Genomic DNA, 20,338 nt, shown 5'->3' with positions numbered 1-20,338 from the left:
ACTCCCTGTCTGCTACACCCTGAATCTCTGGGACCCGCAAGGTGGCAGGTGCCATGAGGACAGAACAAGCCACTCCTGGTTTTTCAATCCTAGTCACTACCTACCCTACTACCTGCAGGGAAATCAGAGCAATCCAGTGGCTGTCACTCGCCAACCCCTTCCTTGCAAGGGAGGGACTGCTGTGCTTTTAAAGTGATGTCTGCAGATCTATTAATGATTTGCCAGATGACAGGATCTCATCCCTTTCCAAGGGTCACCTCTCAGACAGACGTGGAAGCAGCTGATTAGCATGAGGGACCGCTCCAGCTAGTCTCAAGACAGGACGATGATTTCCATCACAGAGTTTCAGAGTAAGTACCAGAGAGGGAGAGGCCCAGGGCAGGAGATGCGCTTGGATTAACTTATTAGGAGTTACAACCAGAGCTTGCAAGTGGAAAAACTTCTCAGTGCACAGGGGCTTAGAGATGGTTTGTTTTATTTATCTATTGATTTATAAGAAGTTATATACGCTCTGTTTGGAACAACCCTCTCCCCATCTCCCCCTCCTCTTTATTTTCCAAAGTCTTCACCCCCTGACAATAACTGCAGGATTTGAGGCAGCATGGTTTTACTAGAGGTGGGTCTTGTCAGATGACTGAATAATTGGTTAGATCAGGGGGGAGGACTGGGAGGGCTCAGCCTGCCCCACTAGGTGGACAGGGCAGAAGAATTGGGGGGGGGGGAGGGGGAGTGACAGCTCAGATCCTGCAGGGCAGGTGAGCAGCATTGCAATGTTCCTCTTAGACTAGGGCAGTGTGGGGCCTTCAAGCACAGGCCTTCTCCCTCTGACAGGAAGTTTCATTGTAGGAGGTGGGACTTGGCAGAGCTTGAGAGATGGCCTGTACTCAAGGCCCCACATTGTGCTTTTATTTTGCTGCAGCCTCAGCCAACAGAGACAGGGTTGTGACAGCGGTGGGAGGGAAGGGAAAGAAGATGCTGAACACCATGGTAGGGTAGGGAAGGAAATGGGAGATAAGATGCTGAACACCTAGGGGAGAAGTGGAGATGCTAGACATAGAGGTGGGAATAATGAAGGGGAGATGATGGACCATGATGGAGGGGTAGGACTTTGAGCCATCCCTGGGGAGGGAGGCGCACAGATGAAGGTTCACCTAGGGTGTCATATAACCTTGGTCTGGCCCTGAGCACTTTATGTGTTGTTCGTAGATTTCAGACATGGCATTTGACAATGGTTCCACATAGGAGACGAGTACCTTTCGTTTGAGTCCTAAAGTGACAAACTGGGTCAGAAATGGGTTACGGTGGCCATGTTGGAAGGTAGCATAGCCAGGCCCAGAGGCAGAGCAGGGAGAGTCATCGGGGTGATACGGGGGTCAGCAGAGAAAGGCTCATGTGGCTGACTTATCCTGCTTTCCCCGGTGACATGTTTGGTGACATTACAATGCGCTGTTAGGGGGGAACCCAGTTGTTTACGTTTCAGGCATGATTTTTGCTCTAATAACCGAATGTGCAATTGTCTAGTGGTCTTTCCTACATAGAACTTCTGACAAGGACACTGCAGTTGGTCTGGGAGTTAATCAAATATTTCTTTGAATCTACTGGGTTGGTGAATTCATCACATTCTGTAGTGATGTCACACTTAAAGTGGCCTCTCGGTCCAGTAAAGTTCAATTTGAATTGCGCTGGGCTGAGTCTTTCTTTTAAATTTGTTCTTCCAGAGAACGCTATGCATAAATTGCTTTTTGCAAATAGAGGATGGGTCTGTACAATGTCCCCATTTTTTCTGTTGATATTGCCCACCTCTTCACCTCCCCTAGAAAATTTCAAAACTATCATCATTCACACCTACTTGTCTGTCCATCAGTAAGTAATCTCTTTGGCTGTGTTTAGCTGTAGTGTATGCTTTCCTAACGACCGCAGAAGGATAACCCCTGCCCTCCAGATTATGAATGAGATTTTTTGCTTTTTCCGTGCAGTTTCTTCTGTACCTCAAGAACTGAGAATATGGAAGACTGTTTTTTAAGGTTCTCGGGTGACAACTGCCATCCTGCAAAAGTGTGTTTCTATCTGTTGTCTTTTTAAATACAGTCGTCTTCCAATTGTCACCATGTCTTTGTATATTGAGATCCAGAAAATGAATGTTATCTTTAAACTGGCCAAAGACATAACCAGGGTTTGACGCGGTCAAATATGGCCGCCAAACCCTGTTTATAAAATCGGAGGATAGCCGGTTAAGTGCTTTTTAACTGGTCGGCATCCGTCTTGAGCGGTTAAATAGCGCTAAATATCAGGTGGAATTGATTTATTTCAATAGCAGCTTAATTTTTTTAAAGTAAATTCTATTGAAAATAGTTTAAACATAAGGTAAGAGAAATATAAGTACAATAAAATGACCTTTGGACTCTTTTGCTCAGTTGCAAATTGTAGTGGTCACAAGAGAAGAAAGGTTGAGAACCACTTTTCTCCTTCTCTGTCCCTCTTTCCATCGTTGCCTGGAGCCTCTTCTCCAGGTTTCACACTCTGGCCACCCTTCTTCTTCCTCTTCACAGAGCTGGGAGCAGGAGTAACTGCCTTTGGCATTTTCTTCATTGTGTTCGGGGTCCTCTTGTACTTTGACACGGTGCTTCTGGCCTTTGGAAACGTAAGTATAACTTGTACAAGCTCTTTCCTCTCTCAGGGTAACAAGACCTGCTTCCATATCGTAGACTTAATATCCCAATTCATTATAACCGAGGATTTGACATTTTAAATAGTAGCACCAGGAGTAGATCCTCAGGAGCTTAGCCGAGATTGGGTGGCAGAGCCGGTGGTTGGAGGCAGGGCTGGTGGTTGGGAGGCGGGGATAGTGCTGGGCAGACTTATACGGTCTGTGCCACAGCCGGTGGTGGGAGGCGGGGCTGGTGGTTGGGAGGCGGGGATAGTGCTGGGCAGACTTATACGGTCTGTGCCAGAGCTGGTGGTGGGAGGCGGGGATAGTGCTGGGCAGACTTATATGGTCTGTGCCAGAGCCAGTGGTTGGGAGGCGGGGCTGGTGGTTGGGAGGCGGGGATAGTGCTGACCAGACTTATACGGTTTGTGCCAGAGTCGGTGGTGGGAGACGGGGCTGGTGGTTGGGAGGCGGGGATAGTGCTGGGCAGACTTATACGGTCTGTGCCAGAGCCGGTGGTGGGAGGTGGGGCTGGTGGTTGGGAGGTGGGGATAGTGCTGGGAAGACTTATACGGTCTGTGCCAGAGCTGGTGGTGGGAGGCGGGGAAAATGCTGGGAAGACTTATACAGTCTGTGCCAGAGCCGGTGGTGGGAGGCGGGGCTGGTGGTTGGGAGGTGGGGATAGTGCTGGGCAGACTTATACAGTCTGTGCCAGAGCCGGTGGTGGGAGGCGGGGCTGGTGGTTGGGAGGCGGGGATAGTGCTGGGCAGACTTATACGGTCTGTGCCCTGAAGAGCACAGGTACAAATCAAAGTAGGGTATACACAAAAAGTAGCACATATGAGTTTGTCTTGTTGGGCAGACTGGATGGACCATGCAGGTCTTTTTCTGCCATCATCTACTATGTTACTATGTTTTCATGGCAGGTAGGTGTAGCCCCAGGGGTACCTTTTCTGCAGAATCTAGAGTCTTTGAAGGCTAAGGCCATAAGAATTCCTCAGATACGTTGCTGCGCCGGGATCACGGGAAGCGCTTTCCACATGACAGAGCAGTTGTAGAGGGTGTCTAGTCATCAGCTGTGTCCATCTGCCTCTGCTGTTTCAAAATATTCAGTTAGCTTTCAAAACAGTGGCTTTTCTGCTTCACAAAATATCTAAGGGCCAGCTCCTCACCAGTCAACCTGTGCTGGGGCAGCAGCTGTATAGTGAAGTTGCTTACCTGGAACGGAGGTTCTCCGTAGAGAGCAGGATAATGCAGGCACAAGGGCGTCACATCAACTCCAGACAGCGCAGGTTAGAAAGCCTTCACATGTACTTCCCACAGCCAAGCACACTCCAGTTGGATTAGAGAAAACGACTTCAATTTAGAAGAGAAGGTGGGAGGGACTGTTAACCTCCATTACAGGTAAGCAACTCCACTTCCTCCAATGCAGCAACCCAGGTGGTGACTCTAGAGCCAAGGGCTGCAGTACGATACAATATAATACACTATGATGCAATGGAATACAATACAATATGATATGGTACAATATAACAGGGCCACCGAGAAGGGGGGAGCAAAATTCCCCAGGCCCGGCCTCCAAGGAGGGCCCGGTGCCAGGCCTTTGGAGGGCGCTGACAATCACCGCGGATACAGGAACAAAACAGGAACGGTAAAAAGTTTTGTTCCCACAGTAAAAAATCTCTTCCTCCCCACGTCTCACCTACAGGATCCCACAGCGGCAGCGATTCACAGTCAGTGGCCGTTTCTGTGGTCTTCCTTCTACCACGTCCTGCCCTCTGTACTGCAGCTTCCTGTTTAACGTCAAAACAGGAAGTTGCAGTACAGAGGTGCAGGAGTCAGATGTGGCAGAAGGAAGACCACAGAGATGGCCTCTGACTGTAAATCACTGCCGGCTGCAGGAAGCTGTAGGTGAGACCAGCGGGGAGGAGGAAGGGAGGGGAGAAAAGCGGCAGTGGCTGGGGGGAGATCAGCCCTGGGTCCAGCTTTGTGTCTCGGCAGCCCTGCAATATGATACAGATACAATATTATTATTATTATTATTTGTTATATTTATATCCCACATTTTCCCACCTATTTGCAGGCTCAATGTGGCTTACATAGTTCTGTAGAGGCGATCGCCAATACCGGTTATAACAAATACAAAGTGAGGTTATGATAAAGTTCATGTGTGACAGACACATTGGGAATCGTAAGGAGGAAGAGTTAAGTTATGTCCAGTTCTAGCTTTGGTTTCGTTATGTCGCAGGGTTAAAGCATTTAGGTTGGATCGTTAGAATATGCCTTTTTGAACAAGTTAGTTTTCTGTAGTTTCCGGAAGTTTAGGTGGTCATATGTTGTTTTCAAGGCGTTTGGTAATGCGTTCCATAGTTGTGTGCTTATATAGGAGAAGCTGGATGCATAGGTTGATTTGTATTTGAGTCCTTTGCAGCTTGGGTAATGGAGATTTAGGTATGTTCGTGTTGATCTTGATGTGTTTCTGGTTGGTAGGTCTATGAGGTCTGTCATGTATCCCAGGGCTTCTCCGTAGATGGTTTTGTGAACCAGGATGCAGATTTTGAATGTGATGCGTTCTTTGATTGGGAGCCAGTGCAGTTTTTCTTGTAGTGGTTTGGCGCTTTCGAATCTCGTTTTTCCAAATATAAGCCTGGCTGCTGTGTTTTGAGCTGTTTGGAGTTTCTTTAGGATTTGTTCTTTCCATCCCGCATAGATTCCATTGCAGTAGTCCAAATGGCTTAGTATCATGGATTTTACCAAGTTACAAAAAATTTCCCTCGGGAAAAAAGGTTTCACTTGTTTGAGCTTCCATATTGAGTGGAACATTTTCTTTGTTGTAGCTTTTACTTGGCTCTCTAGTGTGAGGTTTCAGTCGATTGTAACTCCAAGAATTTTCAGGCTGTCTGAGATAGGGAGGGTGTAATCTGGAGTGGGTATGTTGGTGGGTTTGTTTGTGTTGTATTGGGATGAGAGGATGAGACTGTGTGTTTTTTCTGTGTTAAGTTTTAGTTGAAATGCATTCGCCCATGAGGTCATGGTGTTCAGGCTGAGTTTGATTTCTTTGGTGATTTCTGATAGATCATGTTTGTAAGGGATGTAGATTGTGACATTGTCTGCGTATATAAAAGGGTTAAGGCCTTGACTGGATAAAGACTTGGCTAGTGGGGTCATCATTAGGTTGAAAAGGAGTGGTGATAGTGGTGATCCTTGAGGTACTCTCCATAGTCTGCTTTCCATGGCGAAGATATGTTCGAATTTGAATTCACTTGATATGTTCTAGTAGTGAGGAAGCCCTTGATCCAGCTAAGTACACTTCCACCAATCCTGAAGTATTCTAGGATGCTTAGTAGTATATTGTGGTTTAACATATCGAACGCACTAGACATGTCGAATTGTAGGAGAAGTACGCTTTTGCCTGTTGCAATCTCTTGTTTGAATTTGGCTAAGAGAGTAATTAGAACTGTTTCGGTGCTGTGGTTGGAGCGGAATCCTGATTGTGATTCGTGGAGTATTGTGAATTTGTTTATGTAGTCAGTTAGTTGTTTAGTTACCATGCTTTCCATCAGTTTGACTACCAGTGGGATTGATGCTACTGGGCGGTAGTTGGTGATATCATTTGTTTTTTTTCTTGGTATCTTTTGGTATTGGGGTGAGTAGGATGTTGCCGTTTTCCTTAGGGAAGAGACCACGTTGAAGCATGTAGTTTAGGTGGGATGTGAGGTCTGTTATGAAGCGGTGGGGAGCGGATTTTAATAGATAACTGGGGCAGATGTTCAATTTACAGTGAGTCCTGGAGAACCTATTGGTCGCTTGGTTGAGTGTTTCAGCGGTGAGTGGAGAGAAACTTGTCCAGGATCTGTCTGCTGGGTATTCACCGAGGATTGGGTCCATACAATCGATGAAGTTTCCGAAGTCGTCGTTGTTCTGAGGTAGCGTGTTGCGTAGGTTTACAATTTTTGGCAAGTTTGTCTGCGGATGGGATATCTGTGTTGGTTGTGGTGACCACGGTGGTATCTAGTAGCTTGTTCATGAGTTGGTACAATGTTTTCATGTCTTTGTAGTCTGGCCCTATTTTGGTTTTGTAGTATAACCTTTTGGCTTGTCTTATTGCGTATTTGTATTTTCTTCGAGTTTGTTTCCATATGTTGAGTGTGTATGCATCTTTTATTTTTTTTCCATGCTTGTTCGTGTTTCCTGGATTGTGTTTTTAGTTTTTACAGTTCACTATGATTCAATAGTTTATTTATTTATTTTATTCATGCTTGTATCCCACAATTATCCAAAAACGAGTTTCATTTCAATGTGGCTTACAGACAGTTATTAGAGGTTACAATTGATGCATTACAGTTGCAAAATTCTGTGGTACATTGTTATTAGAGAGTAATTAGAAGTGGTAGGTCTTTAGATCTTTTCTGAATTGGAGGTAGTTAGTGATACAATATAATATACTATGACATAATATGTCACCATTGAAAGTTTAAAAAAATGGCTCCAAGCACATCATATCAAAGTCAGTTACTAAGCACTAGAGAGAAACAGATAAAACAGACTTCTAATTACAGAACAAGAAGTTTCCAATTGTTTTCTAAATTCCATAGAACTAAGTTCTAGTCTAATATCCAGGGAAAGAAGTTCCACAACATCTCAGCTTGATAGGCGAATAATGAAGTCAGATGGAAAGTACAAAGTCAATTGACTCTAGGAAATGAATATTTCTAAGTGGCCTAGTGGTTAGAGGACCAGTCTTGATATCCAGAGATGGCTGGTTCAAATCCCACTGCTGCTCCTTGTGATCCTGGGCATCACTTAACCCTCCATTGCCTCAGGTACAAACTTAGATTGTGAGCCCTCCTGGGTCAGAGAAATATCCAGTGTACCTGAATGTAATTCACCTTGAGCTACTACTGAAAAAGGTGTGAGCAAAATCTAAATAAATAAAGATTCTAGAATTCTAAAGAATAACAAGATTCCATGCAGAATTTCAAAGTGTAGCAACATTCCATGTAGAACCCCAAAGAGTAACAAGATTCTTTGGGGTGGAGGAGTGGCCTAGTGGTTAGAGCACTGGGCTTGACATCCAGAGGTGGCCAGTTTAAATCCCACTGCTGCCCCTTGTGATCTTGGGCAAGTCACTTAACCCTCCATTGCCTCAGGTACAAACTTAGATTGTCATCCCTCCTGGGACAGAGAAATACCTGCTGTTGAGGCTGCTTTGGCTTCCGGTTCCAAATGCACAAAAAAAAAGAGTCTTCCTTTGGCGAGGAAAAGAGCAGGGCTGGTCTGGCTCAGCAGGGCAATCGTCTTTCAATTAGTTGTTCTCTCAAACCACTAAAATGTATACAAACAATGTAACATATCACCGCAAAGCTATTATGGAAGCAGTTACCAATCACATCGAGACTGTGAGAAGACTGAAAACATATCTTTTCAGTAAATAACTATCACTAGGTGATGGTTTCTAGATTGACTTTAGTTATATTATTATGAACATTATGTTCATTACAATGGAGTCTGCTTTGAACTCATAACTGGGATATTGCGGAATCTAACACTCCAGTAACATGACATAACGTAACATGTGATGTGTATTTTAGTGGTTTGAGAGAACAACTAATTGAAAGACGATTATCCTGCTGAGCCGGACCAGCCCTGCTCTTTTCCCCGCAGAAGGAGGCCTCAACGGCAATCGCAACCCAAGCACTCTCTTTGAATTTGCGCAAGGCAAAGGGGAGAAGGGGGGAGGGAAGGGATCCACAAAAGGGGAAGACGAGGCACCCACCTGCTTTGGGCTCACATCACTGTCCAGAGGGTCATTAGCCCATAGGGAGACCTCCTCGCCAACCAGGTCCTGTACCCACTGCCATCTTGAGCTGCCTCCAAGGAGCAGGGAAAAGCCCTGAGCCTTGGAAGAGCAACCTTAAATATTCCTACTGGCAAACCCACCCCACCAGAATGTCCAAGCAATGGCGTCATCGGGGGTCCGGCGGGAAAAGGCGCATTACTTGAAGAGTCCAATCGTGTAGCCAGACCAAAGGAACACTAGTCCCCACCCCCACCCCTCAACCTCTTCTTCATCTGGAATTTTCTCCTGGCTACCAGAGTCCTAAGTCACGGTAAGTTAACTGGGCTGTTCAAGACTAGCTCTCGGCTTTTTCTCTTCCAGGCAGTGTGTAAAGGCAGCTGGCATGAGTAGTTCATCCAAATAATGTAATCATACCCTTCATCCAGAACTGATCAGAACAACAAGTCTAGTAGACAAGTATTATTGGGAAACCAGACCGAAATGTCTTCCGAACCAGTAACAGGATTTTATTTGTGATGCAGTAGGTTCAACAGAAGCCAATGTAGGGTTTGCAAAGCAGGAGAAGTGTGATCAAATTTATTGAGTCCACGTATGAGTGTAAGAGCTGCATTTTGAATAAGTTGTAAACGGCTAACAAAAATAGTAAAGGGAATTCAGTAATTCAAGTTTACTCAAGATCAGCCCAAAAAGAAGAAGTTCAAATCAGCAGAGCAAAACCTAATGTCTCACATCATAGAGCCGATGAAGGGCAAAATAAGAAGATCTGGTCACTGGTGTCAATTGGACTTCCAAGGACGAGTGATTATCCATTTTAAATCCAAGTACTTAATACAGTTCTGAAGAGAAATGGAACAACTGTTTAAATTTGGGGTGACTGTATTTAGGGAGAAACCCGTAGAGCCTTGCATTTATGGGGGATTATTGGTTCTGAGCATTCTGCACATGGACTTGAGGCAGTGATAATACCTCTGATTTCCTGCAGCACTGGGAAGATGGGGATCAGTCACTCTTTGACACTCAAGCTGACACTTCTAGGGACTGCAGGTACAGGTGCGGGAGACTGCCTGTTGCAGTAAGAGGAGAGGGATGGATGGGTTCCCAGGGGGATCGGTTTCACTATGGTAAGCGCAGAAAGAACAGGAACCAAACTTGGTGAGGCCAATATAGGGCAACTGGGATGAGGCGAGCAGAACATAGGAACCGAGTGTCATAAGAACATAAGAATAGCCATACTGGGTCAGACCAATGGTCCATCTAGTCCAGTATCCTGTTTCCAACAGTGGCCAATCCAGGTCACAAGTACCTGGCAGAAACCCAAATCTTGGCAACACTCCATACTACAAATCCCAGGGCAAGCAGAGGCTTCCCCAGGTCTATCTCAATAGCAGACTATGGACTTTTCCTCCTGGAACTTGTCCAAACCTTTTTTAAACCCAGATACACTAACCACTGTTACAACATCTTCCGGCAACGAGTTCCAGAGCTTAACTATTTGTTGAGTGAAAAAAATATTTGTTTTAAAAGTATTTTTCATGTAACTTCATTGAGTGTCCCCAAGAGTAAAAAAAATCAGTTCACTTCTACTTGTTCTACACCACTCAGGATTTTGTAGACCTAGATGACTTTCTGAATGGTCACGGAGGTGAGTGGAATTGGGAAAGGCATACATCAGACCTGTTGCAAAGGCATCTTACACTGCTGGTCTCCTAGAGCAGACTGCTGGACATCTGGAATTGAGCTGTGGGTCAAATTGGTCTGTCTCTGGACTGCTGTGTCGAATCATTTGATGCTCTTTAATAAAGACTTTGTTATGCCATACGTCTCCCTGGGTCATTGAAAGTGCCAGATCGTCCAGAGATAGACCAGTTTGACACACAGCTCAATTCCAAATGCCCAGCAGTCTGCTCTAGGAGACCAGCTATGCAAAAAGTATGGGGTAGACATTCAGTGCAATTGAACCGGGTAAGGAGGCTCCCACCCAGTTAAATCCCCCTGACTGGCTCTGCTGATGAAATTCAGCAAGTCTTAATCAGGCAGTGCCACTGAATAACAGCACAGACCATGGCAGGACTATCCAGTCCACAAACTGGGTAAGTGCTTGGATAAAGTTAGGGCAACAAAAATCAGGACGAGAGCGGGAAATTCCATTGTTCAGCACTAGATGGCAGAGCAGCACTAATAATCCCTCTGGACAGAGTTATCTAAAGAAACATTTAAGCTAGTAGTTAACAGACAATTTTCAAAAGCAGAAGGTGACATCAAGGACCTCATCCCCTGTCTCCACTGATTTATTTATTTTATGGCATTTGTATTCCACATTATCCCACCTCTTTGCAGGCTCAAAGTGGCTTACATTTTGTCATGGATACTGGAAGTAGCATTGAGTATACATTTGGTTTGATGGCCAGTCTGGATCACAAGAAGATCCTTTCCTGGCTATTTGTACTGATAAATTGAATCAGCAGTGGCTTTCCAAATCTGTGTAGCTAATAAAACAATTGCAACTGGCAACAACATACTCCTCTTACAATTCGACATATCCAGCGCCTTCGACATGGTCAACCATGGAATACTACTAAATATTCTTGAATACTTTGGAGTTGGAGGTAATGTTCTCAACTGGTTCAAAGGATTCTTAACTACAAGATCATACCAAGTAATAGCGAACGAGGATCTCTCAGCCCCATGGACACCAGAATGTGGAGTTCCCCAAGGATCCCCCCTCTCACCAACCCTCTTCAACCTAATGATGATACCCTTGGCCAAGCTACTGGCCGATCATAACCTCAACCCCTATATATATGCAGACGATGTCACGATTTATATTCCATTCAAACATGATCTAAAGGAAATCACCAACGAGATCAATCAAAGCCTCCAAATCATGCACACCTGGGCTGACGCATTCCAGCTAAAACTCAACGCAGAAAAAACACAATGCCTTATACTCACCTCACAACATAACAAAAGTAACTTCACCACCATATCCACACCAAACTTTTCTCTTCCAGTCTCAGACAATCTGAAAATTCTGGGAGTGACCATAGACCGAAATCTCACACTCGACACTCACGTGAAGAACACAACGAAAAAGATGTTCCACTCCATGTGGAAACTCAAAAGAGTAAAACCTTTCTTTCCGAGATCCATCTTCTGTACCCTGGTACGGTCAATGGTCCTAAGCCACCTGGACTACTGCAACGCACTATACGCTGGCTGCAAAGAACAGACTATCAAGAAACTTCAAACAGCCCAGAATACCGCAGCCAGACTCATATTTGGCAAAACAAAATATGAAAGTGCGAAACCTCTACGAAAAAAACGTCATTGGCTCCCACTCAAAGAACGTATCGCATTCAAGATCTGCACGATGGTTCATAAAATCATCCACGGAGAAGCCCCGAGCTACATGCTAAACCTCGTAGACCTGCCTCCCAGAAATGCTAAAAGATCAGCCCGTAAATTCCTTAATCTGCACTTCCCTAACTGCAAAGGATTAAAATACAAGCTATCACATGCGACTAGCTTCTCCTACATGAGTACACAACTATGGAATGATACCACTACCAACTGACCTGAAAACGATTAACGACATTACTAACTTTCGCAAATCTCTGAAAACCTATCTCTTCAACAAGGCCTACAATGGGAATCCACAGCCTAAGCATAATATTTCACCACGTCACCCTACTCTGCTAGATATCTTTCTAGAACTCTGTTAGATCTTTTTTCCTCATCCACGATCTTGTTGTAACACCAAATGTATCTATCTCCTGGAATAGCGATGCCACAACAGGTTTTTGTACGCCACATTGAGCCTGCAAATAGGTGGGAAAATGTGGGATACAAATGAAACAAGGGTTAAGTGAGTTGCCCAGAGTCACAAGGAGCAGCAGTGGGAATTGAACTCAGTTCCCCAGGATCAAGGTCTACTGCACTAACCACTAGGCTACTCCTCCACTAGCAGCATTCCATGTAGAATCTCAAATAAGGAAAGGGAACTGGGACTTGATATACCGCCTTTCTGAGGTTTTTGCAAGTTCAAAGCGATTTAGGTACTTATTTTGTACCTGGGGCAATGGAGGTTTAAGTGACTTGCCCAGAGTCACAAGGAGCTGCAGTGGGATTTGAACTCAGTTCGCCAGGATCAAAGTCCACTGCATTAACCACTAGGCTACTCCTCCGGTCTAGAGTCAGTCTAGAGGGCGGCAACAAGAAGCATCACTAATTATCTTCAGTTCAGAAAAGAACTGAAGATCTACCTTTTCAAAAATTCTATCATTAACTAGGTAAACTACATTATAACCGTAATACGTTCTGTAATTGCACCTAACTGTAAATTGTAAGCCACTTTGAACCAAAACCTGTTTTTGGATAATAGTGGGATTCAGGAATGCATAAATAAATGGCCAGTGGTCTTCCTTATAAAGCGTGTGGGGACAGACTTAAAGATCTCAACATGTACAGTTTGGATTAAAGGCGGGAGAGGGGAGATATGATAGAGACATTTAAATACCTCTGCGGCATAAATGCCCAGGAGGAGAGTCTTTTTCAACTGAAAGAAAGCTCTGGAAGGAGGGGGCAAAGGATGAAGGTGAAATGGGGGAAAGACTCAGAAGAACCAGAGGAAATACTTCTTCATGGAAAGGGAGGTGAATTCGTGGAACAGCCTCCCAGTGGAAGTGGTGGAGATGAAAACAGTATCTGAATTCAAGAGAGCTTGGGACATGTACATAGGATCTCTAAGGGAGTGATCGGGAGAACAGATGGCATGGATGGGCAGACTGGATAGGACATTTGGTCTTTATCTGCCTTCATTTTTCTCTGTTTCTAACTGCTGTCAGTGGTAAATGCCCTGCCAACCCTGACCCATCTTTGCTCCGCCCATGTCCACGTACACGTCCCTGCAGACTAAATGAAATACATGCTAAGATTATAACATCATGACTAAATTCAGTTATCTCCAAATATAGCTAATTGATTAATGCCAATTAGCACCTAATTTAATGATTTAATGCGCATAAGTGGCAGGTGCTCTATAATGTGCGCACGAAGTGTGAATATGGACGTGCAAGATTCTAGAATTAGGGGCTTGTGTCTGGGATACTGTCAGCTCAGTGTCGTTATGTGCAACTGTATCACTCCTCTCGCTGTTACGCACTTGTCATGCTTCTGTCTTTGGGTTGCAGATCTTGTTCTTGGCCGGCCTGGCGATAATCATTGGCCTCCGAAGGACATTCAGCTTCTTCTTCCAAAGGCCCAAGCTGAAGGGTACCAGCTTTTTCCTGGGAGGTGTGGTCATTGTCCTGCTCAGGTGGCCCATCCTGGGCATGACCCTGGAGGTGTACGGCTTTATCTCACTTTTCAGGTAAGCACTGGCATGACAAGAAAAGGACAGAGGGCTGGGATCCCTCACAATCCTCTGAGAAATTTATAGTCCCACTGAGAGGGACACGATGAGGCCTTAGTCCAAATGGGAGGGAAACAAAACTACTATTCCCAGAATGCTCTGGATAGAATCCTGGACTAGGAAGTCAAGGCTACACTGTACCAGTCCCCCCACATCATGAGGAGCTCAGCCAGAAAGTCTTTCCTGCTTTAGCACCGCCTCTCTCAAAGCATTCTGGGATGTGTAGTCTTGTCCATTGGTTGCAGACACAGGGTGGATCAGCACACGGAAGCTGCTGGTGCTATGAGAAGGATGATGGATTGAGAGGATCTTGGCTGGTCTTTTCCCCCAATCCAGTCCATCTCTAACTGGGTATCACTGATTCTTTTTGCTTGTGTAACCTGTACTGCTCCAAAGAATCTTTCAGCTGCTATTTTATGCTGTGTGGTAGATCAGGGGCAGAACTCCAGGGAGATATCACTGTAGCTGGTAGGTCTAGCGCCCAGAGATTTCCAGGGTTCCAGGTCAGGAGTAGTAATACTGCGAGGCCATTGGCACCTGGATCAACTCTCTCCTCTCCATATACCTCCACTTCCACAAAAATAAAGTCCAGGCCTGAGTTTGTTCTGAACCACTTGAAAGCAGCTATAACAAGAAAATGTCACACTGAACAGAATAAAAGAATGTACAGGCACATTCAGTCCTTTCTTCTGGGAACTTTCCACTCCAAAGTAATAGACTGACCTCCTTGGTAAACATAGACCCCCTTCTGAGCACCTCAGATGGCTTCCTTTCTTCACCCATGATTCTCCAGCTATAGGTGCTCTGACTGGGGTGGCCACAACAGCAGTCCAGATGTGGGGCACACGCCTAAGCTTCCAACATCCCCTTGTGGGACTGACCAGCTGCTCCTTGTGGTTCAATAGCTAAGCTCGCCAAAGACCTGATTGCTATTACGGCCAGTGTTTTATGCTAGTTCCAGTTTCTCTCACTGGTCAGAAGAACCCTCCCTTGTTCTGGAAACTGTAAGTGTATAAGCAGGTCACAATGCAGTATATTAGTACAGCCACTAGAGGTCTCTGCACTTATTGGCCAGAAGCAGGTCTTTTTCTGTTTATAGAGACTCTGTTGTATTGGATGAATCAGTGAATCTGTTTGCCAGTGCAGTGAACATTTTCAAACAAAGAAAATGAAGAATGATTAAATAAGAAACTTTTCTTTTTCCCCAGAACTTTCTTCCCAGCTGTGTTTGGGTTCCTGGGAGCCATCTCCAATGTCCCCTTCTTGAGCACGGTAAGGTACATTAGGTAATCTTTCCTACAATTTGGGATAGGGGGTCAAGGAAAAAATTGGAAGCATGTGGGAGGGAGGGCCAGTGTGATCATTGGATTGAAGACAGCCCCACCCACCCACCTGATATGTTGCAGGAACCCTAAAAAAGTTCCTAAAAATCTCCCATTACTAGCAGCATATCCAGTCCTTACTTCATGTATTACATTTAGCAGACACTGTTTCCGTGAGGCCCACAGTGATGTACAAGCAAAAACACAGAGGAAACAACCCTCGCAAGCAGGTCAGATACACAACCACAGCGAAGATACCAAATGAACGGACAGACGATACTGTAATGTCCAATGTTTTTATTGTATCACTGACTCAACATCGGCCTGTGTTTCGGCCAAAGGCCTGCATCAGGAGTCTCTGTTGGATATGTGGAACAGCACTGTCGAAAGTATGTGGTCTAAAGTCTAAATGGTACAATTATTACGTTAGTGGAACAGCCACGGAATTATATTTGTAGAGTAGTACCTCGGTTTTCGTTGACATCGGTTTTCATCGGTTTCGGATTTCATTGATTTTTTTCAACGAGAAATTTGTCTCGGTTTTTGTTGGTTGCCTCGGATTTCGTCGAAAAAGAAGGACTTCCATCTCCCAATTTGTATCAGAAGATGGACGTCCTTCTCCCGATTTTGAGTATCCTCGTTAATTGCCTCGGTTTTGGATTTTGCCGATTGTTTTTAGACAGATTATTGACGAAAACCTAGGTTTCACTGTATTTGAAACGCTGACTATCACACAAAGGAGAGTTTTTTATTTATTTTAGTTACATTTGTACCCCACCCTTTCCCACTCATGGCAGGCTCAATGCGGCTTACATATACAGGTACTTATTTGTACCTGGGGCAATGGAGGGTTAAGTGACTTGCCCAGAGTCACAAGGAGCTGCCTGTGCCTGAAGTGGGAATCGAACTCAGTTCCTCAGGACCAAAGTCCACCACTCTAACCACTAGGCCACTCCTCTCTCACTATTATTATTTTACTCTATTAGTGTGAGACTTCTGCTAATATAATAAATACCTTTTAGACCACATTATTTCATTGCATTTTGCTCACACCTTTTTCAGTAGTAGCTCAAGGTAAGCTACGTTCAGGTACAATTTCCCTGTCCCTGGAGGGCTCACAATTTAAGTTCCTACCTGAGGCAATGGAGGGTTAAGTGTGACTTGCCCAAGATCACAAGGAGCAGCAGTGGGATTTGAATCGGCCACTTCTGAATATCTCCAATATCGAGGCTGCTTTTCTAACCACTAGGCTACTCCTGCACATACCTTTGACAGTGTTGTTGAGCATATCCAACACAGACTCCTGACGCAGGCCTTTGGCCGAAACACAGCCGGTGTTGGGTCAGTGGATACAATAAAAGCATTGGACATTACAGTATCATCTGTCCTATCCTATAAGTTACACATATGTCCAACATCTAGGCACGAACATATCAGCTCTATGGCAATTACTGCTCACAACCAAATTCAACTGTTAGAGTAATCCAGTATTCTGTTACACAATTACCCTGATGTGTGTGTGTGGATGCACCCCCCCCCCCCCTGCATCCACACCATGTTTTTTCTCCATCCCCCTGCATCCACACCATGTTATATTCCCCAGCCCCCCCTGCATCCACACACTGCCACCCACCCTCACCTGAACTACAGATGCAGGATGTAAGTTGTGTTGTTTTCCTTTGCAATTTGTGAAATAGAGAAACTGGGTCCACTGTTACAGACACCGTTCCATCATCACGACATGATCAGTGCTGAATCCCTGAATTACACATTGTTTTTGTTGCAGCTTTTCCAAAGACTGGGAGAAACGAGCCACAGCACAGTATGACCTGGAAAGGCAGAAAATGGGACAACATCGCTTCCTATGATGTGTCAGTGGACTTCTGTTTTCAGAATCCTTTTCTGCAGTCAGCACCCACCACCCCAGGGCTCTCACCATCCCGGCACCGCCAGGAAACGTCTCCCCATTGCCCTCTCCCCCTGCGTCCACTCTCCTTCTGAGGACCTGAATTATGTGATTAGCTAATCCTATTAGGGAGGATTGAGGTGGAGAATCTTATTTATTTTAAGGAGGTTTTATTATTTTACTAGTGAAAAAGGCCCGTTTCTGACACAAATGAAACGGGTGCTAGCAAGGTTTTCCTCGGAGTGTGTATGTTTGAGAGAGTGTGTGTGAGAGTGACTGTGTGTGAGAGAGAGAGAGAGTGAATGTGCGAGTGTGTGTTTGTGACAGAGAGAGAGAGTGAGACTGGGTGCGAGTGTGTCTGTGAGAGAGAGTGTGTGTGTGAGCATGAGAGTGTGTACCAGGGCCCCCCCCTCCCTCCCAGTTCCAGGGTCCCCCTCCCTCCCGCCCTCTGAGTTAGATGCTCCCAGTTGTTTGGAGTTATGGGTTTCTGCAACTTTATTGCGGAAGTAAGAAAAAGCGAAGTGGAGGACTTGGGGTGTCCACCTCGGGACCCTGCAGTATATAAGAGAAGCAGAATCGCAAAGCAGAGCTCCACCTCCAAGGACATAAGAACATCGTCATGTCGGGACGGACCAAAAGTCCACCAAGCTCAGCATCCTGTTTCCAACAGTGGCCAATCCAAGTCACAAGTACCTGGCAGAAACCTCAAAGAATAACAAGATTCTGGAATCCCAGAGTAGCAACATTCCATGTAGAACCCCAAAGAGTAGCAAGATTCTAGAATTCTAAAGAATAACAAGATTTCATGCAGAATTTCAAAGTGTAGCAACATTCCATGTAGAACCTCAAAGAGTAGCAAGGTTCCATTCAGAATCCCAAGTACATAAGTATTACCACTCTGGGGTAGACTGAGGGCCCATCAAGCCCAGTATCCTGTTTCCAACAGTGGCCAATCCAGGTCACAAGTACCTGGCAAGATCCCAGAACAGTAAAACAGATTTTACGCTGGTTATCCTAGCAATATGCAGTGGATTTTCCAAAGTCCATCCTAATAATGGCTTATGGACTTTTCTTTTGGAACTTGTCCAAACCTTTTTTAAAAACCTTACTACACTAACCACATTTACCACATCCCTACATTCTCTGGCAATGTTGAGTGAAGAAATATTTTCTCCAATTTGTTTTAAATGTACTACTTACGGTAGTAGCTTCTTTCCATGCCCCTATTCCTAGTATTTTTGGAAAGAGTAAACGCGATTCACGTGGGTGGATGAGAGAAAGTTGGCGTTTGTCTGTTGCCTTTGGGTGTGGAAGGGTGGGTGTGTCTGTATTGCTTGTGTGTATCTGTCTTATTGTTATAATGTATCTAACCTGTAGATGTTACTGTCAATTGAACCTGGAGCTGCTGAATTACCTCTTCCATAAATGCTTTGGGACAGTTCGGATTGGATTTATTAATTTTATACACCACATTTATACTGTAATATTAAAGCAGTTTACATAACACAGCTACTGTTAAATACAGGTACAAAACATGCAACCACATCACTTAAAATGCTGTTGGAATAACCAAGTTTTAAAGTTTATGAAAGGTAGACAGTATATTGGACGAATCTCTTCATAACGGTGGTTAATAAATCCCAATAAATAAATATCAAATTTTAATATACTATAAACTATAAAGAAGGTCCCACATATGAGAACACTTGACATCAAAACCAGAAAGCCAAAGATTTTTCTGTGATGAGCATAGCTTTCGCCGAGGAATATGTCAATTGTTTTTTAAAGATAGACTGGAACTGGGACTTTAGTTGCTGAGAAACCCTGGTCCAATTGGGCCCATTTTTGAAACTGATATGCCTTTCCCCTGGCTCTTTCTCCACATAAACTTTCAGCCCCCTTCTGTCCAGTTTTGGAAGTGTCAATTTTGCTCCCAGACAAATGGACAGATTTTGAAGCCCCTGTGTATAATTTCCTTCCAGTTTTTCAGTGAATTAAAATGAATAAAAAGCAATCTGTAAAGCATCTTCATTTTTCTTCATGCCATCAACCAGAGGCATCCAGTCACTGGCTGGTGAGCAGACATTGTTATAAGCAGTGGCACTGGGCTAGGACAGAGTCCATAGGTATTCTCTTTCCAGTGCTGGTGAGTGTGTGTGTGTGTGTGGGGGGGGGGGGGGGGGGGGGGGGGAGATCTCTGGAGCTCCTTGTCACATTATTTGCAGAGCTGGTGAAAGGAAAGGGACCCTACATCACTCTCTTTCACTTACACACACAATAACAGCTTTAAGAATGAAAAAGCAGATTTGTGAAAGCAGATCTGTTTCTTTTGTGGAAAGTTATATCGTATTTTGCTTTAACACTATCCATGTATTTCACTACCATGTAACCCAAAACCCTCTGTAAAACCAAATGTATATTCTCTTCTACTTCCAGTATCCATGATGAATTGTAAGCCACATTGAGCCTGCAAAGAGGTGGGATAATGTGGGATACAAATGCAATAAATAAAAAAATAAAATAAAAATAAACGTTTATTAAAGCCAACTGGTAACTGAGGGAGAGTTACATGGAAATACTTTTAAAACAAATAGGAGGAAATATTTTTTTCACTCAACAAATAGTTAAGCTTTGAGACTCTTTGCCGGAGGAGGTGGTAACAGCGGTTAGCATATCTGGGTTTAAAAAAGGTTTGGACAAATTCCTGGAGGAAAAGTCCATATTCTGCTATTGAGACAGACATGGGAAGCAACTGCTTGCCCTGGGATTTGTAGTATGCAATGTTGCTACTCTTTGAGATTCTGCAGGGAATCTTGTCACTCTTTAGGATTTCAGAATCTTGTTATTCTTTGGGGTTCTACATCGAATCTTGCTACTCTTTGAGATTCTGAATGGAATCTTGTCACTCTTTAGGATTTCAGAATCTTGTTATTCTTTGGGGTTCTACATGGAATCTTGCTATTCTTTGGGTTCTACATGGAATGTTGCTACTCTCTGAGATTCTGAAATGGAATCTTGTCACTCTTTAGGATTCCAGAATCTTGCTGTTCTTTGGGGTTCCACATGGAATGTTGCTACTCTTTGAGATTCTGCAGGGAATCTTGTCACTCTTTAGGATTTCAGAATCTTGTTATTCTTTGGGGTTCTACATGGAATCTTGTCACTATTTAGGATTCCAGAATCTTGCCCTTCTTTTGGGTTCTACGTGGAACGTTACTACTGTTTGAGATTCTGCATGGAATCTTGTCACTCT

At 44.4% G+C, this 20,338-nt stretch overlaps 1 protein-coding gene across 2 annotated transcripts in view; it reads left to right on the top strand.

The window, feature by feature from the left end:
- Positions 1–20,338, top strand: part of GOLT1A (golgi transport 1A) — a 28,034-nt gene continuing 7,696 nt past the window's right edge. Inside the window, exons 1-5 of one of the 2 annotated variants that reach the window (XM_030221840.1) lie at positions 1–350; positions 2,550–2,641; positions 13,637–13,815; positions 15,066–15,129; positions 16,966–17,291. In XM_030221840.1, the coding sequence (XP_030077700.1) occupies positions 326–350; positions 2,550–2,641; positions 13,637–13,815; positions 15,066–15,129; positions 16,966–17,007 (402 nt within the window). In that variant the 5' untranslated portion in view covers positions 1–325 and the 3' untranslated portion in view covers positions 17,008–17,291. Of the gene's footprint in view, positions 351–2,549; positions 2,642–13,636; positions 13,816–15,065; positions 15,130–16,965; positions 17,292–20,338 lie in introns of those variants that run through there. The other variant, XM_030221838.1, reaches the window with a different exon arrangement.

Source organism: Microcaecilia unicolor, chromosome 12, assembly GCF_901765095.1.
Source record: "Microcaecilia unicolor chromosome 12, aMicUni1.1, whole genome shotgun sequence".
In the NCBI taxonomy this organism is placed as follows: Eukaryota; Metazoa; Chordata; class Amphibia; order Gymnophiona; family Siphonopidae; genus Microcaecilia; species Microcaecilia unicolor.
This window is presented reverse-complemented; position numbering and strand designations above follow the sequence as displayed.